General features: G+C 56.4%; 1 protein-coding gene across 1 annotated transcript in view; it reads left to right on the plus strand.

Moving 5' to 3' along the window:
• The window catches only part of NCAPD3 (non-SMC condensin II complex subunit D3), a 30,748-nt gene that overhangs the window by 8,527 nt on the left and 873 nt on the right, over positions 1-21,348 (plus strand). Inside the window, 20 exon segments of the mRNA XM_075329085.1 lie at positions 5,585-5,658; positions 5,745-5,879; positions 6,313-6,533; positions 7,208-7,399; positions 8,086-8,186; positions 9,950-10,065; positions 10,189-10,296; positions 12,154-12,265; positions 12,347-12,396; positions 12,398-12,490; positions 13,789-14,028; positions 14,383-14,459; positions 14,537-14,674; positions 16,732-16,865; positions 18,963-19,165; positions 19,247-19,357; positions 19,431-19,598; positions 19,907-20,055; positions 20,128-20,258; positions 20,780-20,848. Of these exon segments, the coding sequence (XP_075185200.1) occupies positions 5,585-5,658; positions 5,745-5,879; positions 6,313-6,533; positions 7,208-7,399; positions 8,086-8,186; positions 9,950-10,065; positions 10,189-10,296; positions 12,154-12,265; positions 12,347-12,396; positions 12,398-12,490; positions 13,789-14,028; positions 14,383-14,459; positions 14,537-14,674; positions 16,732-16,865; positions 18,963-19,165; positions 19,247-19,357; positions 19,431-19,598; positions 19,907-20,055; positions 20,128-20,258; positions 20,780-20,848 (2,622 nt within the window).

A 21,348-nucleotide genomic window follows, 5' to 3' on the forward strand; every position in this document is an offset into this window, starting at 1 on the left:
TGCGGCGTGGAGCCTTTACCTGCGCTGGTGAGTGCCTGCGGCGTGGAGCCTTTACCTGCGCTGGTGAGTGCCTGCGGCGTGGAGCCCTTACCTGCGCTGGTGAGTGCCTGCGGCGTGGAGCCCTTACCTGCGCTGGTGAGTGCCTGCGGCGTGGAGCCCTTACCTGCGCTGGTGAGTGCCTGCGGCGTGGAGCCCTTACCTGCGCTGGTGAGTGCCTGCGGCGTGGAGCCCTTACCTGCGCTGGTGAGTGCCTGCGGCGTGGAGCCTTTACCTGCGCTGGTGAGTGCCTGCGGCGTGAAGCCTTTACCTGCGCTGGTGAGTGCCTGTGGCGTGGAGCCTTTAACTGCGCTGGTGAGTGCCTGCGGCGTGGAGCCTTTACCTGCGCTGGTGAGTGCCTGCGGCGTGGAGCCCTTACCTGCGCTGGTGAGTGCTTGCGGCGTGGAGCCCTTACCTGCGCTGGTGAGTGCCTGCGGCGTGGAGCCCTTACCTGCGCTGGTGAGTGCCTGCGGCGTGGAGCCCTTACCTGCGCTGGTGAGTGCCTGCGGCGCGGAGCCTTTCTTTGTCGCTCCATTGGGAGACCCAGACAATTGGGTGTATAGCTATTGCCTCTGGAGGCCACACAAAGTATTACACTTAAAAGTGTAAGGCCCCTCCCCTTCTGGCTATACACCCCCAGTGGGATCACTGGCTCACCAGTTTTGTGCTTTGTGCGAAGGAGGCAACACATCCACGCATAGCTCCACTTTTTAGTCAGCAGCAGCTGCTGACTATGTCGGATGGAAGAAAAGAGGACACATATAGTGTCCCCAGCATGCTCCCTTCTCACCCCACTGTATGTCGGAGGTGTTTGTAAGGTTGAGGTACCCATTGCGGGTACGGCGGCAGGAGCCCACATGCTGATTCCTTCCCCATCCCTTTTTACAGGGCTCTGGGTGAAGTGGGATTTACCGGTCTCCAGGCACTGAGACCGTGCTCCATCTACAGCCCCTGGAGAAGATGCTGGATGGAGCGGAGTACATCAGGGACATGGCCCTGCTTCCTCAAGGTACTCTGTGTCCCCCGTGCATTTGGCGCTCACACCGCAGCATGCTGGGTGTTGTAGTGCGCCGGGGGACATCAGCGCTGCGGCGCCTGTGCCATAGCCTCATTCAGCTTAGCTGAAGCAGGCACACTTATGGGACTCGGCCGCGCCGGCCGCTGGGACTGCGGCACGGCTGGCACTTGTAGTGCGCCGGGGACTTCAGCGCGGCCTGCGCTTTTACGGCGGCCGCGCTGATAACTACAGTCCCCGGCTTTTGCGGCCTGCTTCCGTTCGTTCCCGCCCCCAGACCTGCCAGTCAGGAGAGGGGCGGGACGCTGCCCACGTCTAGGACTCGGGCGCGCCGGCCGCTGGAACAGCGGCGCGGCTGGCACTTGTAGTGCGCCGGGGACTTCAGCGCGGCCCGCGCTTTTACGGCGGCCGCGCTGATAACTCGAGTCCCCGGCTTTTGCGGCCTGCTTTAGTTCGTTCCCGCCCCCAGACCTGCCAGTCAGGAGAGGGGCGGGACGCTGGCCACTTCTAGGGCGGTCGCGCCGGCCGCTGGGACTGCCCCAACAGAGCAAGAGGCAGTCGGGGTTTTCGGCCTTTTCGAGGCTCGGGCAGGTCCCATTTTTCCTCGTCCAAGGTGGACTCAAAAGGATCAGAGGAGCTAAGATTCTTAGCGGGCTCAGTCTCGCCCAAAAAAGCGACAGTCGGAAAACCCGCTTCCAAGGCGGCTTCCTCATGACTTGCGGCCTCGGTCCGTAGCAGGCTCTCCCGCCTTGGCGATATTTAGCTGCCATAGGTCAATGACCATTGAGTGTGAGACATTCTGTCTCACGGGTACAGGATAGAGCTCACTTCTCGTCCTCCAACTCGATTCTTCAGAATTTCTCCACCTCCCGGCCGGGCCGCTGCTCTTCTGCAAACAGGGTGCACTCTATAGGCAGAAAGAGTGATGACCCCCGTTCCTCTTCAGGAACAAGGTCACGGTTTTTACCCCAAATTCTTTGCGGTACCTATAACAACGGGCCGTTCCGTCCCGTTCTGGATCTAAAAATGCTCAGCAAGCTCGTGGACACCAGGCGGTTCCGGATGGAATCCCTCCGCCATGTCATCGCCTCAAGGTCCCAAGGATATTTCCTAGCATCATTAGGCATCAAGGATGCTTATCCACACGTGCCGATTGATCCAGAGCACTAGCGTTTCTACGCTTCGTTATAGGAGACGAACACCCTCTGTTCGTAGCTCTACCTTCCGGCTAGCGACAGTCCAACTGGTCTTCGCCAAGGTCAGGGCAGCAGTAGTCACAGTCCTGCACTCTCAGGGTCACTCTGTGGTCCCGTATTTAGACGATCTACTTGTCAAGGCACTCTCTTAGGAAACATGCCAACACTGCCCGAACGTTGCGCTGGAGACTCTCTAGAGTTTTGGGTGGATCATCAACTTTTTAAAGTCAGATCCGACCCCGACCCTATCGATAACATATCTAGGCATAGAGTTTCTTACTCTCTCAGCGATAGTGAAGCTGCCGCTAGACAAACAGCATTCACTACGGGCTGCAAGCTCTTCTTTAAGAACCAGTCGCACACATTGACACGCCTCATGCACTTCCTACGTAAGATGGTAGCAATGGAGGCAGTTCCTTTCGCGCAGTTTTACTGCGTCCACTACAATGGGACATTCTCCGCCAATGGGACGAGGAGTCGACGTCCCTCAACAGAGTCGTCGTTCTTCTCAGGCGGCCAAGGAATCTCTACGGTGGTGGCTTCTTCTCACCTCTTGGTCAAAAAGAAGGTCCTTCCTATCCCCGTCTGGGCGATAGTTACGACAGACGCGAGTCTATCAGGGTGGGGAGCAGTTTTTCTCCACTATAGCGCTCAGGGTACGTGGACTCAGCAAGAGTCCACTCTTCAGATCAATGTTCTTGAACACAGAGCAGTGTATCTTGCCCTACAATCCTTCCAACAGCGGCTGAAAAGCAAGCATATCCGACTTCAGTCGGACAGCTCCACAGCGGTGGCATACATCAACCACCAAGGAAGAACGCGCAACCGGCAAGCCTTCCAGGAAGTCCGGCAGGTTCTGATGTGGGTGGAAGACACGGCATCCACCATATCCACAATTCATCCCAAGTGTGGAAACTAGGAAGCTGACTTCCTAAGTCGCTGAGGTGTGGCCGAAAGAGTATGGTCTCCTCACCCGGACGGGTTTCAGGAGATCTGGCGCCGCTGACAGAGGCCGGACGTCGATCTAATGGCGTCACGGCACAACAACAATGTGCCAGCTTCATGGCACGGTTTCACAATCATCGAGCTCTGGCGGCAAACGCCTTAGTTCAGCATTGGTCGCAGTTCCAGCTACCTTAGGTGCCACCTCTGGCATTGTTGCCCAGAGTACTGCGCTAGATCAAGACCGACTGCGGCCGCACCATCCTCGTCGCTACAAATTGCCGAGGATGTGTGGTACTCGGTTTTGTGGTGCCTCACGGTAGGCTAACCGGGGGCACTACCAGACCAATCAGACTGGCTGTCTCAAGGGCCATTCTTCCATTTGGATTCTACGGCCCTCAACCGGATGGTGTGGCATTGAGTCCTGGAACCTAGTGTCCTCAGGATTACCTCAGGACGTGGTTGCCACCATGAGACAGGCTAGCATACCAACGTCCGCCAAGATTGACCACAGGACGTGGAAGATGTTCTTATCTCGGTGCTCGGCGCAGGGTGTTTCTCCCTGGCCGGTTGCATCGTCTATGTTTCCTTCCTTCCTGCAATCTAGGTAGGAAAATGGGTTGTCGCTCAGTTCCCTTTAGGGACAAGTCTCAGCGCTATCTGTATTTTTTCAGAAACGACGACTTCCTCAGGTACGCACGTTCCTACGGGGAGTTTGTCTTCTCAGCACTCCGTACAAGCGGCCGTTAGAGCCCTGAGATCTGAACAAGGTTCTAATTGCTCTCCAGATGCCGCCTTTCGAGCCTTTGAAGGATGTCTCCCTTCCCGTTTTTTCACGGGAAGTGGCCTTCTAGTAACGGTCTCGTCTCTTAGGAGAGTTTCCGAGCTAGCAACGCTCTCATACAAACTCCCTTCCTGGTCCTTCACCAGGACAGGGTAGTTTCTGCGTCCGGTTCCGGAATTTCTCCCTAAGGTGGTATCCCATTTTCATATCAATCAGGATATCACCTCACCTTCTTTGTGTCCTCGTCCAGTCCATCAATTTCAGAAAGATTTGCATCTGTTGGTTCTGGTGAGAGCACTCAGGTTCTACTTCCCGCATGGCGCTCCTGCGCCACCCGGATGCACTCTTTGTCCTTGTCGCTGGTCGGCGTAAACAGTCGCAAGCTTCCAGATCCACCCTTGCTCGGGGGCTCGAGGCACCAATTCTTGAAACCTACAGTTCTACTGGGCTTCTGGTTCTCTCAAGGCCGAAGGCCCATTCTACCAGAGCCGTGGGTGCATCCTGGGCATTACGGCACCAGGCTACGGCTCAGCAGGTGTGTCAGGCACCCACCTGGTCGAGTCTACTTACTTTTACCAAGCATTATCAGATGCATACCTACGCTTCGGCAGACGCCAGCCTAGGTAGATAAGTCATTCAGGCGGCGGTTGGCCACCTGTAGGAGAGGGCCGTTTGACGGCCCTATCATGAGGTATTCTTTTACCCACCCAGGGATTGCTTTTGGACATCCCAATTGTCTGGGTCTCCCAATGGAGCGACAAAGAAGAAGGGAATTTTGTTTACTTACCGTAAATTCCTTTTCTTCTAGCTCCAATTGGGAGACCCAGCACCCGCCCTGTTTTCTCGGGGTTTTTCTGTTTTTTCGGGTACACATGTTGTTCATGTGGTATGGTTCAGTTCTCCGATGTTTCCTCGGATTGAATTGGTCTTTAAATCAGTTATTGGCTTTCCTCCTTCTTGCTTTGGCACTAAAACTGGTGAGCCAGTGATCCCACTGGGGGTGTATAGCCAGAAGGGGAGGGGCCTTACACTTTTAAGTGTAATACTTTGTGTGGCCTCCAGAGGCAATAGCTATACACCCAATTGTCTGGGTCTCCCAATTGGAGCTAGAAGAAAAGGAATTTACGGTAAGTAAACAAAATTCCCTTCTTTACTCCCGCAGGTGAGTGCCTGCGGCGTGGAGCCTTTACCTGCGCTGGTGAGTGCCTGCGGCGTGGAGCCCTTACCTGCGCTGGTGAGTGCCTGCGGCGTGGAGCCCTTACCTGCGCTGGTGAGTGCCTGCGGCGCGGAGCCTTTTACTCCCGCAGGTGAGTGCCTGTGGCGCGGAGCCTTTACCTGCGCAGGTGAGTGCCTGCGGCGCGGAGCCTTTACCTGCGCTGGTGAGTGCCTGCGGCGTGAAGCCTTTACCTGCGCTGGTGAGTGCCTGCGGCGTGGAGCCTTTACCTGCGCTGGTGAGTGCCTGCGGCGCGGAGCCTTTACCTGCGCTGGTGAGTGCCTGCGGCGCGGAGCCTTTACCTGCGATGGTGAGTGCTTGCGGCGCGGAGCTCTTGCTGCTGGTGAGTGCCTGCTGCGCGTGACCCCAGACCTTTTTGGTTTTCTGTCTCCTTCCAGGCAGGGACACGCTGGCGATGCTGCGGCTCCGAGCAGGCGACGAGAAGACGAATGTCCGTAAATCCGCGCTGCAGGTGAGCGGTGCACGCGGGGGTCCGGTCCGGGATCGCTGCCCTCTACGCGGCCCCTGGCCTCATCCTCTGCACCTCTTCTTTTCCAGGTCCTGGTGAACATCCTGAAGTACAACCTGATCCCCTGCAGCTCCAATGACCTCTCCACCCTGCAGGATCGCTGCCGAGACCCCGCCGTGTCCGTCCGGAAGCAGGCACTGACCTCCCTGACCGAGCTGCTGCAGGTGCGGAGCCCACGCGCTTCTCCTACCATAGGCATTCAGTGGGGGGGGTGTGCCTATAAGGCTCCAGTCACATCCAAAGCTGCATTCTCAGCCCCATTGCTTGAAATCGGCTTCCATCTTGCAGTGATGAAGAACAGCAGATCCTGCGTTAATAATCAGCGGGACACAAGGGGTTAATAATGGGGACAATCTCAAATCATGCAAGGAAAATAAACAATTAGCAAATGTATAAAATGTCACTTCCAGATTACCCCACCCTGTAATGTGTAAATGGGTGTTAGAGAGAAGCTGCAGTGTAAAGCAGTCATAATACTTGGTGTGAGTCATTACAAGATCACTGCTTGCTGCCAGTAAGCTGAAAAAGGATTTAATGCTTCTCACAGCTGAGGTTTTGTTTCCGTTGTGTCCAGAATAAAGTGTTCCCTCTCCGCAGGCTCAGCCTCACAACGTGGCGGTGCAGAAGGCGTGTCTGACCGGGCTGATCCCGGTGGTGCTGGACACAGAGTCGTCCGTGCAGGAGAAGACCCTGGAGTGTCTGGAGCAGCTGCTGCTGCAGAACATCAAGCACCAAAACCGCTACCGGGAGGACGAGGAGAAGCAGAAGCTGAGCTGGGACCTGCTGCACCTGCTGACCACCGACAGCCAGGACCTCAGGTGGGAGCTGGAGAGCGCTGGGTGGGCGACAACCCCGACCTGGCTCGGGCAGTATGGCGGGTGTATGGAGGGGCCCTGACAGCGGCGTCCGCCCCACACAGGACAGGTTATACAGCCGGCCCCTTCTGCCCCGACCTCTGCTGACAATTCTAAGGATTAATCCCTGAACGTGGCCCCCCACGTGGCAGGATCCAGGTGGTGCAGAGAGTTGGGCGATTATACAGCCGGCCCCTTCTACCCCGACTGCTGCTGACATCACTACTAAGGATTAATTCATAAACGTGGCCCGCCCACGTGGGAGGATCCTGGTGGTGCAGAGAGTCTGGCGCCCATCGCCCTCCCCGCAGCACAACCCTGGGGAGCCGATGTGTCGCCTCCAGTGAGATGGTCACTTTTCGTATATAGTTTACAGGTTTCACAGTCACCTAAAGATCTCCGCAGGTATCCGTTTTCTTCACCATCTGATATTCCGAAAGAAATGTTACAATCAGAGATTTATCTCCAGAATTTGATAATCCAGAGAATCCAGGTCTTGATGCTGGATTAAAGGATTTTTTTCCAAATTTCAATTTAAACCCAAGTCCTCCCCTGGAGGCTCCGGCCACATGATAACCGTTAGATAATCCTGTACTGCGCCATCAATGCCGGATTACCGGAATCTCCTCTGTCCGCAGCCGCTACCTGACGAAGGCGTTTCACCTCTGGGCCAAGCGGGATAAATTTACCTCCACGTTGATCAACAACCTGATCTCTCACACGGAGACGGAGCGTGCGGCCTCCGCCTGGATGGTGCTCTCTAAGGTCGCTGGCTCCGCACCCAAACTGGACTACACCAAAATCCTGAATGCATGGGAGCAAGTCCAGCGGTAAGTGTGGCGGATTGCGTTCTTCCCTCCCTTCCTGTCCTTCCTTTCTTCCCTCCCTTTTGTCCTTCCTTTCTTCCCTCCCTTCCTGTCCTTCCTTCCTCCTGTCCTTCCTTCCTTCCTTCCTCCCTTCCTGTCCTTCCTTCCTCCCTCCCTTCCTTTCCTTCCTTCCTCCCTCCCTTCCTGTCCTTCCTTCCTTCCTCCCTTCCTGTCCTTCCTTCCTTCCTTCCTTCCTTCCTTCCTTCCTTCCTCCCTCCCTCCCTTCCTGTCCTTCCTTCCTTCCTCCCTCCCTTCCTGTCCTTCCTTCCTTCCTCCCTCCCTTCCTGTCCTTCCTTCCTTCCTTCCTTCCTTCCTCCCTCCCTTCCTGTCCTTCCTCCCTCCCTTCCTGTCCTTCCTCCCTCCCTTCCTTCCTTCCTTCCTCCCTCCCTTCCTGTCCTTCCTTCCTCCCTCCCTTCCTGTCCTTCCTTCCTCCCTCCCTTCCTGTCCTTCCTTCCTTCCTCCCTTCCTGTCCTTCCTTCCTTCCTTCCTGTCCTTCCTTCCTTCCTCCCTTCCTGTCCTTCCTTCCTTCCTCCCTTCCTCCCTCCCTTCCTGTCCTTCCTTCCTCCCTCCCTTCCTGTCCTTCCTCCTTTCCGTCCTTCTGTCCTTCCTTTCCGCCTGTGCCGGTATCAGCTTTTTTCTGCCTCTTCCAGGGACACGGATGCCAGCGGCAGCACCACCACCGGCCACATCCTGTGCGTGATCGGTCACATCGCCAAGCACCTCCCCGCGGACCGGAGGGAGCGTCTGATCGGTGAGCTGCGTTACCAGTGCTCTGTGACCTCCTCCTCTTGTTGTCTGGAGGCTGAAGCTGCACAGGCCCGATGCTTCTCACAGCTGAGGGTTTGTTACAGCTGCATCCAGTCCACACACATCTGTGCAGTAAACACATGGGCAGTAGTATTGCAGTGATACTGCCTCTGAATCCTCTGTGCTTGCTGTCAGTGAATGAGAGCGTTGTGTGCAGCTCGCAGCCGTCCACTTCACACCGGAAACTCCTTCACCTTATAATCCGCTGCTAGAATTCCTTGTCCTGATCCAGACCTCTGCTTGCAGTCATAGAACAGAACCATTCTTCGCATTCAGAGGATTCATCTATAACAAACCTGCAGCTGTGACAAGTGTTGTGTCTGCGGGATTCACTGACGGCAAACAGAGATTTCCAAAAAGAGGACATTTCAGTGGCGGTCACTAAAAAAACCTCTTTATAATGTGACATGTTGCTATAGGCAAGAGGAGAAACCCGGCATCATCCGCATAACATCAGTGCAGCCGCCGCCCCCCCCCCTGTAGTGTACAATATATTATATATGGGCGGACACCAGGGCTGTGGAGTATAAAATGCACGACTCCTAAAATATATAATAAATTGGGGACAGTCGTGCAATGCAGAATGTGCGGAATATTTTACTAAATAGTTACATTTAGTATAATGCTTATATTTAAGTGAAAAATGTATTGTACAATGTGACCATCAGACATTTAATCATTTTTATGATAAAATAATCAAGATATTTAGATAGAACATAAAATATATTTATTGGATACAACTTTAGAACCCAAAAAAAACTAATACATTGTAAATATGTAATACACTATGTAATATATACACACACGATATATATGTAATCTACTGTATATTACATAGTGTATTACATTTTTACAATTTATTACAGTGTTTTGTGTTCTAAAGTTGTATCCAATAAATATATTTTATGTTCTATCCAAATATCTTGATTATTTTATCATAAAAATGATTAAATGTCTGATGGTCACATTCACATGTTCATGCATTACAATGCATTTTTCACCTAACTATAAGCAATATATGTCGGAGTCGGAGTTGAAGGTTTGGTGTACCGACTCCACAGCCCTGGCGGACACCACTGCTGCCGGGCTCTGCAGAGATATTACTATCGTATCCTGATGATGGAGCTGACCTCCTTTTTCTTTCCATCTATCCTTCCTTCCTACCGTTCCTCTGTCCCTCCGTTCTTCCTTTCACGTCTTCCTTTATTTTCTTCCTTCCTTTCTTCCCTCCCTTCTCCTCCCGTCCTTTCTTCCCTCCCTTCTCCTCTCGTCCTTTCTTCCCTCCCTTCTCCTCTCGTCCTTTCTTCCCTCCCTTCTCCTCCCGTCCTTTCTTCCCTCCCTTTTTTCCTCCCGTCCTTTCTTCCCTCCCTTTTTTTCCTCCCGTCCTTTTCTTCCCTCCCTTTTTTCCTCCCGTCCTTTTCTTCCCTCCCTTTTTTCCTCCCGTCCTTTTCTTCCCTCCCTTTTTTCCTCCCGTCCTTTTCTTCCCTCCCTTTTTTCCTCCCGTCCTTTTCTTCCCTCCCTTTTTTCCTCCCGTCCTTTCTTCCCTCCCTTTTTTTCCTCCCGTCCTTTCTTCCCTCCCTTCTCCTCCCGTCCTTTCTTCCCTCCCTTCTCCTCCCGTCCTTTCTTCCCTCCCTCCTCCTCCTGTCCTTTCTTCCCTCCCTTTTTTCCTCCCGTCCTTTCTTCCCTCCTCCCTCCGTTTCTGTACAGATGATGTGAAGTCTTGGCTGACGGAGTGTAAGTTCCCCCCGGAGATCATCAGTCCGGCTGTGGAGACCCTGCAGAAGTTGTGCTACGCTCACCGGGACACCCCTGAAGCTGTGCAGGTAACGTGCTCCATTGCTTCTGCATAGGAGTATATATACCCCTGTGCGCTCAGCGGCTCCCCCTAGAGGCTGCTGGCAGTTACATCAGTCGCTAATTGCGGTCTTCTTTTTCTCCGGCTGCAGGATCTGCTCAATGACGTCTGCGGGGATCTGGTGTCCGTCTGTGAGGCGCACATTTCCTCCGTGGTGATGGCTGACTCGCAGCACGCTCCATTTGATCAGGAATTAATGGTGAGCGATGTTCTACTGGAATCTCTGTCCGTTTATGAGGGTCTGTGGCTCAGGTGCTGCCCCTCGTCCCCTCCTTCCGCCCATATCTGTTGCCAGTGCACCCGGCACCTCCTGAAATGCTCTGTGAGCTGAGCCGCCTGCGCTGCAGACTGGTGCAGAGGTCTGTGCAGCCTCCGCAGAGAGGTTTCGCTCACAGAGCGTTGTTATTTCCACTACGTTGCAGGATTGCAGCCGCTGAATGTAAACAAGTCTGTCCGTGTTCACTGACTTCAAGCAGAGATCTGGACCAAGAGCCGGCTGTCATTTAGTTCCCCCTTTTCTCTATACAGGCGGCAATGTTCGATCATCCTCACTTGCACACGTGTGCTTCCTCCTGCAGCCACAAGGGGGAGCTCCAATACAGAACATCACCGCAGCCCTCTGCTGGCTGTAGATGGAATTACACTGTCAGATATTCGACTTTTCTTTGTCGCTCCTAATTGGGAGACCCAGACAATTGGGTGTATAGCTATGCCTCCGGAGGCCACACAAAGTACTACACTAAAAGTGTAACGCCCCTCCCCTTCAGCCTATACACCCCCCGTACTGCTACGGGCTCATCAGTTTTTATGCTTTGTGCGAAGGAGGTCCCAACCGTGGGCACTGCCAGACCGACCAGATTTGCTGTCTCAAGGGCCGTTTTTCCATCTGAATTCTGCGGCCCTCAACCTGACTGTGTGGCCATTGAGTCCTGGATCCTAGCGTCTTCAGGATTATCTCAAGAGGTCATTGCCACTATGAGACAGGCCAGGAAACCAACGTCCGCCAAGATCTACCACAGGACGTGGAAAATATTCCTGTCGTGGTGCTCTGCTCAGGCGTTTTCTCCCTGGCCATTTGCCTTGCCCACTTTTCATCTCAATCAGGATATCTCCTTACCCTCTTTTTGTCCTCATCCAGTTCACCAATGTGAAAAGGTAATTTGCACTTGTTAGATCTGGTGAGAGCACTCAGACTCTACATTTCTCGTACGGCGCCCCTGCGCCGCTCCGATGCTCTCTTTGTCCTTGTCGCTGGCCAGCGTAAAGGGTCGCAGGCTTCCAAATCAACCCTGGCTCGGTGGATCAAGGAACCAATTCTCGAAGCTTACCGTTCGGCTGGGCTTCCGGTTCCCTCAGGGCTGAAGGCCCATTCTACCAGGGCCGTGGGAGCGTCCTGGGCCTTGCGACACTAGGCTACGGCTCAGCAGGTGTGTCAGGCGGCTACCTGGTCGAGCCTGCACACTTTCACGAAGCACTATCAGGTGCATACCTATGCTTCGGCAGATGCCAGCCTAGGTAGGCGAGTCCTTCAGGCGGCAGTTGCCCACCTGTAGGACGGAGCCGTTACGGCTCTATTATGAGGTATTATTTACCCACCCAGGACTGCTTTTGGACGTCCCAATTGTCTGGGTCTCCCAATGGAGCGACAAAGAAGAAGGGAATTTTGTTTACTTACCGTAAATTCCTTTTCTGCTAGCTCTAATTGGGAGACCCAGCACCCCGCCCCTGTTTTTTGTGTACACATGTTGTTCATGTTGAATGGTTTCAGTTCTCCGATATTCCTTCGGATTGAGTTTACTTTAAACCAGTTTATAATTTTTTCCTCCTTCTTGCTTTTGCACCAAAACTGATGAGCCCGTAGCAGTACGGGGGGTGTATAGGCTGAAGGGGAGGGGCTTTACACTTTTAGTGTAATACTTTGTGTGGCCTCCGGAGGCATAGCCTATACACCCAATTGTCTGGGTCTCCCAATTGGAGCTAGAAGAAAAGGAATTTACGGTAAGTAAACAAAATTCCCTTCTTTGGCGTTTTCTCATGTTTTCCTGTCCCCTCTTAGATCCGACATCTCTTCATCCTGGGAGAAGTGGCTCAGCTGTGTCCGGCACGGGTAGAGAAGAAAGTCCTGCTCCTGATTCAGTCCATCCTGGCCTCGGTGCCGGCGGAGCAGAGTGAGCCGCGTCTGTGTGTTACGTCTCCTGCTCGGGGATACAGTGTAGGGGCCGCAATAACGTCTACCTCTAACTCCATAGACTCCAGTGACCCCGACCAAGATGGCGCTCCACTGTCCCAACCGCAGTCCCAATTACAGTCCCAACCGCAGTCCCCAACCACTCTCCCAATTCAGAGGGTCTTCTATGCCACCTCTGGTCCGAGCCCACGCCTTCATCACACTCGTAAGAAAACTGCACATTTACATTGCAGGATGTCATTTATAGCTAAAGCCTGCAGTTCTGTGCACAAATAATGAAATGTGACAGTCAGCAGAATAGTGAGTGCAGCTCTGGGGTATAATACAGGAGGTAACTCAGGATCAGTAATGTAATGTATGTACACAGTGACTGCACCAGCAGAATAGTGAGTGCAGCTCTGGAGTATAATACAGGATGTAACTCCGGATCAGTAATGTAATGTATGTACACAGTGACTGCACCAGCAGAATAGTGAGTGCAGCTCTGGAGTATAATACAGGAGGTAACTCAGGATCAGTAATATAATGTATGTACACAGTGACTCCACCAGCAGAATAGTGAGTGCAGCTCTGGAGTATAATACAGGATGTAACTCAGGATCAGTAATGTAACGTATGTACACAGTGACTGCACCAGCAGAATAGTGAGTGCAGCTCTGGAGTATAATACAGGAGGGAACTCAGGATCAGTAATGTATGTACACAGTGACTGCACCAGCAGAATAGTGAGTGCAGCTCTGGAGTATAATACAGGAGGGAACTCAGGATCAGTAATGTATGTACACAGTGACTGCACCAGCAGAATAGTGAGTGCAGCTCTGGAGTATAATACAGGAGGTTACTCAGGATCAGTAATGTATGTACACAGTGACTGCACCAGCAGAATAGTGAGTGCAGCTCTGGAGTATAATACAGGAGGTAACTCAGGATCAGTAATGTATGTACACAGTGACTGCCCCAGCAGTAATAATAGTGAGTGCAGCTCTGGAGTATAATACAGGAGGTTACTCAGGATCAGTAATGTATGTACACAGTGACTGCACCAGCAGAATAGTGAGTGCAGCTCTGGAGTATAATACAGGAGGTAACTCAGGATCAGTAATGTATGTACACAGTGACTGCACCAGCAGAATAGTGAGTGCAGCTCTGGAGTATAATACAGGAGGTAACTCCGGATCAGTAATGTATGTACACACAGTGACTGCACCAGCAGAATAGTGAGTGCAGCTCTGGAGTATAATACAGGAGGTAACTCAGGATCAGTAATGTAATGTATGTACACAGTGACTGCAGCAGCAGAATAGTGAGTGCAGCTCTGGAGGTATAATACAGGAGGTAACTCGGGATCAGTAATGTATGTACACAGTGACTGCACCAGCAGAATAGTGAGTGCAGCTCTGGAGTATATTACTGGATGTTGTGTGCACACAGTGGCTAATATTTCTGTACATTTATTCATATGTACACTGTATAAAATAATCTGTAAATGTCCCTTCTCCCTTAGGCAAGTTGTGTCTGCAGCACGAGGACCTGGCTAAGAAGTGTATTCCTGCTCTGGCCCGAGAACTGGAAGTCTCCAATGATTTGGCTATCCGCAACAACGTGATCATTGTCATCTGTGATCTGTGCATTCGTTACACTACGATGGTGGACAGATACATCCCGAATGTGTCCGTGTGTCTCCGGGACAAAGACGCTTTCATCAGAAAACAGACCCTGATCATGCTGACCAACCTGCTGCAGGTGAGTGGCAGAGACCAGCGGCGCAGTATGGCCAGTACAGCACTGGAGGGCGCCGCTGATGCCATGGGTGACGCCCCCCACCTGCGGGGGCCTCCCTGGCGGACCAAGGCGGGGGGGGGGGGCCTCCCTGGCGGACCAAGGCGGGGGGGGGGGCCTCCCTGGCGGACCAAGGCGGGGGGGGGGGGGGGGCCTCCCTGGCGGACCAAGGAGCGGGGGGGCCTCCCTGGCGGACCAAGGCGGGGGGGGGCCTCCCTGGCTCGCCATCCGCTGTATATGCTTTGATACGTCCTGTTACCGTTGTTCTTGCGTTGTCTATTAGATGTCGCATCCGTTTGTGTCTTCTCTGCGTTGCAGGAGGAGTTTGTGAAGTGGAAAGGCTCGCTGTTCTTCCGCTTCGTCAGTGTCCTGGTGGACCACCCGGATATTGCCAAGTAAGCCTCTGTAGTATTGTCGGGGGGGGGCGGGCCTCGGCTCTGCGGGAATCTTACCCTCCCCTCTCATGTCTCAGGTTCGGGGAGTTCTGCTTGGTTCACCTCCTCTTGAAAAGAAACCCGGTGATGTTCTCGCAGCACTTCATCGAATGCGTCTTTCACTTCACTTCCTACGAGAAGCACAACAAGTACAACAAGTTTTCCGAGACTGACCGGTGAGTCCTTTGTGCCGCTGCTTCCTCCGGCGTCAGCTCTATTTCCCCTGGAGCCGCTGCGTCCTCCAGCGTCGGCTCGATCCCCCTGGAGCTGCTTCCTCTGGCGTCGGCTTGATTTCCCTGGTGCCGCTGCTTCCTCCTGCGTCTGCTTGATTTCCCCCCCCACCCCTGGAGCCCCTGCTTCCCTCCGGCGTCGGCTTGATTTCCCTGGTGCCGCTGCTTCCACCGGCGTCGGCTCGATCCTTGCCTAGTGACGCTGCTTCCTCTTGCGTCTGCTTGATTTCCCCCCCCCCACCCCTGGAGCCCCTGCTTCTCTGGCGTCGGCTTGATTTCCCTGGTGCCGTTGCTTCCACCGGCGTCGGCTCGATCCCCCTGGTGCCGCTGCTTCCTCCTGCGTCTGCTTGATTCCCCCCCACCCCTGGAGCCCCTGCTTCCTCCGGCGTCGGCTCGATTTCCCCCTGGAGCCACTGCTTCCTCCGGCGTCGGCTCGATCCTTGCCTAGTGACGCTGCTTCCTCCGGCGTCGGCTCGATTTTCCCCCCCTGGTGCCGCTGCTTCCTCCGGCGTCTGCTCGATTTCCCCCCCTGGTGCCACTGCTTCCTCCGGCGTCGGCTCGATCCCCCTGGAGCCCCTGCTTCCTCCGGCGTCGGCTCGATCCCCCTGGAGCCCCTGCTTCCTCCGGCGTCGGCTCGATTTTCCCCCCACCCTGGAGCCGCTGCTTCCTCCGGCGTCGGCTCGATCCCCTTGGAGCTGCCGCTTCCTTCGGCGTCTGCTGGATCCCCCTGGTGACTATGCTTCCTCCGGCGTCGGGCTCGATCCCCTCCTGGTGCCACTGCTTCCTCCGGCGTCGGCTTCGATTTTCCCCCCCTGGTGCCGCTGCTTCCTCCGGCGTCTGCTCGATTTCCCCCCCTGGTGCCATCTGCTTCCTCCGGCGTCGGCTCGATCCCCCTGGAGCCCCTGCTTTCCTCCGGCGTCGGCTCGATCCCCCTGGAGCCCCTGCTTCCTCCGCGTCGGCTCGATTTTCCCCCCACCCTGGAGCCGCTGCTTCCTCCGGCGTCGGCTCGATCCCCTTGGAGCTGCCGCTTCCTTCGGCGTCTGCTGGATCCCCCTGGTGACTATGCTTCCTCCGGCGTCGGCTCGATCCCCTCCTGGTGCCGCTGCTTCCTCCGGCGTCGGCTCGATCCCCTCCTGGTGCCGCTGCTTCCTCCGGCGTCGGCTCGATCCCCCTCCTGGTGCCGCAGCTTCCTCCGGCGTCGGCTCGATCCCCCTCCTGGTGCCGCTGCTTCCTCCGGCGTCGGCTCTATCCCCCCCTGGGGGTCGCTGCTTCTCCGGCGTCGGCTCTATCCCCCCTTGGTGACGCTGCTTCCTCCGGCGTCGGCTCTATCCCCCCCCTGGTGACGCTGCTTCCTCCGGCGTTGGCTCGATCCCCTCCTGGTGACGCTGCTTCCTCCGGCGTCGGCTCTATCCCCCCCCTGGTGACGCTGCTTCCTCCGGCGTCGGCTCGATCCCCTCCTGGTGACGCTGCTTCCTCCGGCGTTGGCTCGATCCCCTCTGGTGACGCTGCTTCCTCCGGCGTTGGCTCGATCCCCTCCTGTGACGCTGCTTCCTCCGGCGTTGGCTCGATCCCCTCCTGGTGACGCTGCTTCCTCCGGCGTTGGCTCGATCCCCTCCTTGTGACGCTGCTTCCTCCGGCGTCGGCTCTATCCCCCCCCCTGGTGACGCTGCTTCCTCCGCCGTTGGCTCGATCCCCTCCTGGTGACGCTGCTTCTTCCGGCGTTGGCTCGATCCCCTCCTGGTGACGCTGCTTCCTCCGGCGTTGGCTCGATCCCCTCCTGGGGATGCTGCTTCCTCCGGCGTCGGCTCTATCCCCCCCCCTGGTGACGCTGCTTCCTCCGGTGTCGGCTCTATTCCCCCCCCCTGGTGACGCTGCTTCCTCCGGCGTCGGCTCGATCCCCCCCCGGTGACGCTGCTTCCTCCGGCGTCGGCTCTATTCCCCCCCCCCCCCGGTGACGCTGCTTCCTCGTGCGTTGGCTCGCTGACGGCCGATCTGTGTTTTAGGGAGAAGAAACTTTTCTCTCTGAAAGGAAAAGAGAACAAGGAGAAGCGGATGAAGATCTACAGGTTCCTGCTGGAGCACTTCACCGACGAGCAGAGGTTCACCCTGACTACAAAGATCAGCGAGAACGTGCTGGGTACGTCTGCACCGACATGTGCTAGGCCTCGAACTACAAGGCCCAGCATGCCAGGAAAGCGGCAGACAGTCATAACATGCTGGGACTTGTAGTCTCGATGAAAAGCCTCATGTTGTTGTCCCAGACCCTTCTAGAAGGGTTAATGGCTCCATGTTAGATGTTGTGTGTAGTTGGTCTTACATTAACCCTTTCCTATAAACACTGTGATCGGGGGCCACCATCAATTTTGGGGCAATCTCATAGTGACGATGGTACGCAAGGCAGCCGGGGTCTGATGAAGACCCCTCCATCACCACCACCTTGGCTCCATAGGACGGTGTACTGTAATAGTGATGTGATGGGGGGGGGGGAGAACGCCCGAAGGGGAAGCGGAAAAAATTATTATAATTTTTCAAAATATTTTAGAAAGAAAAAAAACAAACCTTATATAACAGACTCTTAGGGGATCTGGCTGCCTTGTGGAGAGGGGGGTGATCTGGCTGGGGGGGGGGAGATCTGGCTGCCTTGTGGAGAGGGGGGTGATCTGGCTGGGGGGGGGGAGATCTGGCTGCCTTGTGGAGAGGGGGGTGATCTGGCTGGGGGGGGGGGGGGATCTGGCTGCCTTGTGGAGAGGGGGGTGATCTGGCTGCCTTGTGGAGAGGGGGGAGATCTGGCTGGGGGGGGAGATCTGGCTGTCTTGTAGAGAGGGGGGTGATCTGGCTGTCTTGTGGAGAGGGGGGGGTGATCTGGCTGGGTCGGGGGGGGGGGGGATCTGGCTGTCTTGTGGAGAGGGGGGTGATCTGGCTGGGTCGGGGGGGGGGGATCTGGCTGTCTTGTGGAGAGGGGGGTGATCTGCATGGGTCGGGGGGGGGATCTGGCTGTCTTGTGGAGAGGGGGGTGATCTGGCTGGGGGGGGGGGGATCTGGCTGTCTTGTGGAGAGGGGGGTGATCTGCATGGGTCGGGGGGGGGGATCTGGCTGTCTTGTGGAGAGGGGGGTGATCTGGCTGGGGGGGAGATCTGGCTGCCTTGTGGAGAGGGGGGTAATTTGGCTGGGGGGGGGAGATCTGGCTGCCTTGTGGAGAGGGGGGAGATCTGGCTGCCTTGTGGAGAGGGGGGCGATCTGGCTGGGTGGGGGAGATCTGGCTGTCTTGTGGAGAGGGGGGTGATCTGGCTGGGGGGGAGATCTGGCTGTCTTGTGGAGAGGGGGGTGATCTGGCTGGGGGGGGGGGAGATCTGGCTGGGTCGGGGGGGGGGGATCTGGCTGTCTTGTGGAGAGGGGGGTGATCTGGCTGGGTCGGGGGGGGATCTGGCTGTCTTGTGGAGAGGGGGGTGGTCTGGCTTTGTGTGGGGGGGGGGGGATCAGGCTGCCTTGTGGAGAGGGGGGGGATCTGGCTGGGTCGGGGGGGGGTCTGGCTGTCTTGTGGAGAGGGGGGGGGGGTCTGGCTGTCTTGTGGAGAGGGGGGTGGTCTGGCTTTGTGTGGGGGGGATCAGGCTGCCTTGTGGAGTCGGGGGGTGGGCTGGCTGGTGGGGTGGTGCAGTAATCGCTGTCCTTCTCCGGCCACGGTGTGCTTCGTGGAGAGGGGGGTGATCTGGCTGGGTGGGGGTGATCTGGCTGTCTGGTGTCAGGGGGTGGGGGGGATCTGGCTGTCTGGTGTCAGGGGGTGGGGGGGATCTGGCTGTCTGGTGTCAGGGGGTGGGGGGGGATCTGGCTGTCTTGTGGAGAGGGGGGTGATCTGGCTGGGTCGGGGGGGGGGGGGATCTGGCTGTCTTGTGGAGAGGGGGGGGATCTGGCTGTCTTGTGGAGAGGGGGGGTGGTCTGGCTTTGTGTGGGGGGGATCAGGCTGCCTTGTGGAGTCGGGGGGTGGGCCGGCTGGTGGGGTGGTGCAGTAATCGCTGTCCTCCGGCCACAGTGTGCTTCGTGGAGAGGGGGGTGATCTGGCTGTCTGGTGTCAGGGGGTGTGGGGGATCTGGCTGTCTGGTGTCAGGGGGGTGTGGGGGATCTGGCTGTCTGGTGTCAGGGGGTGGGGGGGATCTGGCTGTCTGGTGTCAGGGGGTGGGGGGATCTGGCTGGCTGGTGGGGTGGTGCAGTAATCGCTGTCTTTCTCTTCCGGTCGCAGCATGCTTCGTGGACGGCCTCTTGCCCATCGACATGGACGCCAACGAGCTGCTGTCCGACATCTTTGAGATCATGAGCTGCAAGGAGATCAAGTTAACGGCAATGAGGTCCAAACCGGGCGAGGATGTTGGCGGAGGGGATGATGACGAGATGGCCATGGCGGATGCCGTGATGCAGGTGGCACAGAAGAAGCTGATTTCCCAGGTGACGTGCTAGTACCGGCAGCCATGACGCCTCTCTGCGGCGGTTCTGCTGCGTCACTTGCTGTCTTGTCTCTCTGCACAGGTCCAGAAGAAGAACTTTGTAGAAAACATCATCCCCATCATCTCGTCTCTGAAGGGCTTGTTGGAGCAGCAGCGGATCCCGGCGTTGCGAGACCTCATGAACTATTTGCGGGTAGGTAGCGTTGCGGGAAAGACGCGAGGGCCGTAGACTGCACCGGTGTGACGGTGATCTGCTCCTCCGGCAGGAGATGATGCTGGACTACCGGGATGAGATCAAGGACTTCTTCACTGCGGATAAGCAGCTGGCGGCGGAGCTGGAGTACGACATGAAGATGTATGAGGAGCAGCTGGAGAGGGAGCGGAGCGAGCAGGAGAATCCGCTTACGAGCGGGGGCATACCGGGGAGTCCACAGGTGAGCGGGACACGGAGCTCGCTGACTATCGCCGTCTGACCTCACTCGTCCACATTCGCCTTCTGCTGTGAGTGGCCGCTTCGTTCTGCTGTTGCTAGTTAGCCTCTTGTTAGCGGCCGTACAGTGCGTGAGCGAGCGGTCAGTAAGCGGGCGACGTACAGCGGGAGCGGGGTCTGCTCCAACCACTACGCGGCTTCCCGCCCTGAATCATCGGGTGAGCGAGTGATTATCCCTAGAGGACGGCCAGCCCAGAGAGTATGCGCTGCACGGATTACAGCTCCGTCCTCACCATTCTCTTGTGTTCATAGGCCGCTGCTGATGGTGCCGGATCCCCCCGAGACCCCACTGCTCCTCGCTCCCCTCTGCACACTATAGCGGAGGTCCCTGGAGGGACACTGTCTACCCCCATTAATACACCCAGGGTCGGGGTCCTCGCAAGACAGAGTCCTCGGCCGAGGTAAGCATCAGACTCAGACAGTTCAGTTCTGGTCCTGGAAGATGTCTGCTGACCGGTGTGCTGCTCCTGCAGGCAAATGTCGCTCAGCACCCTCGCCATCCTCAACTCTGCAAAGAAAATCATAGAAAACAAACAGAAGCCGAGGAGCAAAAGCACCGGAGCCAAGCCGTCAACACCGCTCTCATCCAGCAGCAATAAACTGGGTATGTGCAGGATGTGATAGGATTGTCTGGTGTCGTGCTGGGCGGGCACCACAATGCTGGCGAGGCTGGGCGGGCACCACAGTGCTGGCTGGGCGGGCACCACGGTGCTGGCTGGGCGGGCATCGCAGTGCTGGCGAGGCTGGGCGGGCAACACATTGCTGGCGAGGCTGGGCGGGCAACACATTGCTGGCGAGGCTGGGCGGGCACCACAGTGCTGGCGAGGCTGGGCGGGCACCACAGTGCTGGCGAGGCTGGGCGGGCACCGCAGTGCTGGCGAGGCTGGGCGGGCAACACATTGCTGGCGAGGCTGGGCGGGCACCACGGTGCTGGCGAGGCTGGGCGGGCACCACGGTGCTGGCGAGGCTGGGCGGGCACCACGGTGCTGGCGAGGCTGGGCGGGCACCGCAGTGCTGGCGAGGCTGGGCGGGCACCGCAGTGCTGGCGAGGCTGGGCGGGCACGGGAAGACGCCACTTTCTAATAGAAATCATTGAATTGCTGATTATTCACTTTTTCCCTGCAGCCACGTTCAGCAGCTCCAGCCAACGATCCAACTCGTCCCTTGTAGAAAGAGCCATCAGTACTCCGGAGAGTAAGTATGCCGCCGCATGTCTGCCGCCGCCGCGGGGTTCCTTACGCCGCTACATGTCTCCTGCCATTGCGGGGTTTTTGCCGCCACTGCATGTCTGCTGCCGCCGCCGCGGTGTTCCTGCCGCTGCTTCATGTCTGCTGCTGCCGCTGCGTTCATTCCGCCGTTGCATGGTTGCTGCCATTGCATGTCTCCTGCCACTGCTTGTTTCTTGCCGCGGCGGCTGTGATATTACTTACGTTGTATACCATAATACCACAGCAGTGCAGTGTGAAGCTAAACTCCTCTTAGAACGTCTCACAGGGGGTAACGTCTTCCTGAAGGGACCGGCTCCTTTGATTGTTGGGGTCAGTGAGTGACGGCGGCCGTTGTCTGCTGATTCCAACTATGTATCTCGGCTTCTGAGCCAACCCCTGCACCAGACTTGTGCCGTCCATGTACGCCATGGGAAGAGGTTAATCCAGCTACAGCAGTAACGTCTTATATCATTCCCATTAGATCTG

Source organism: Anomaloglossus baeobatrachus, chromosome 11 (assembly GCF_048569485.1).
Source record: "Anomaloglossus baeobatrachus isolate aAnoBae1 chromosome 11, aAnoBae1.hap1, whole genome shotgun sequence".
NCBI classification, from domain to species: Eukaryota; Metazoa; Chordata; class Amphibia; order Anura; family Aromobatidae; genus Anomaloglossus; species Anomaloglossus baeobatrachus.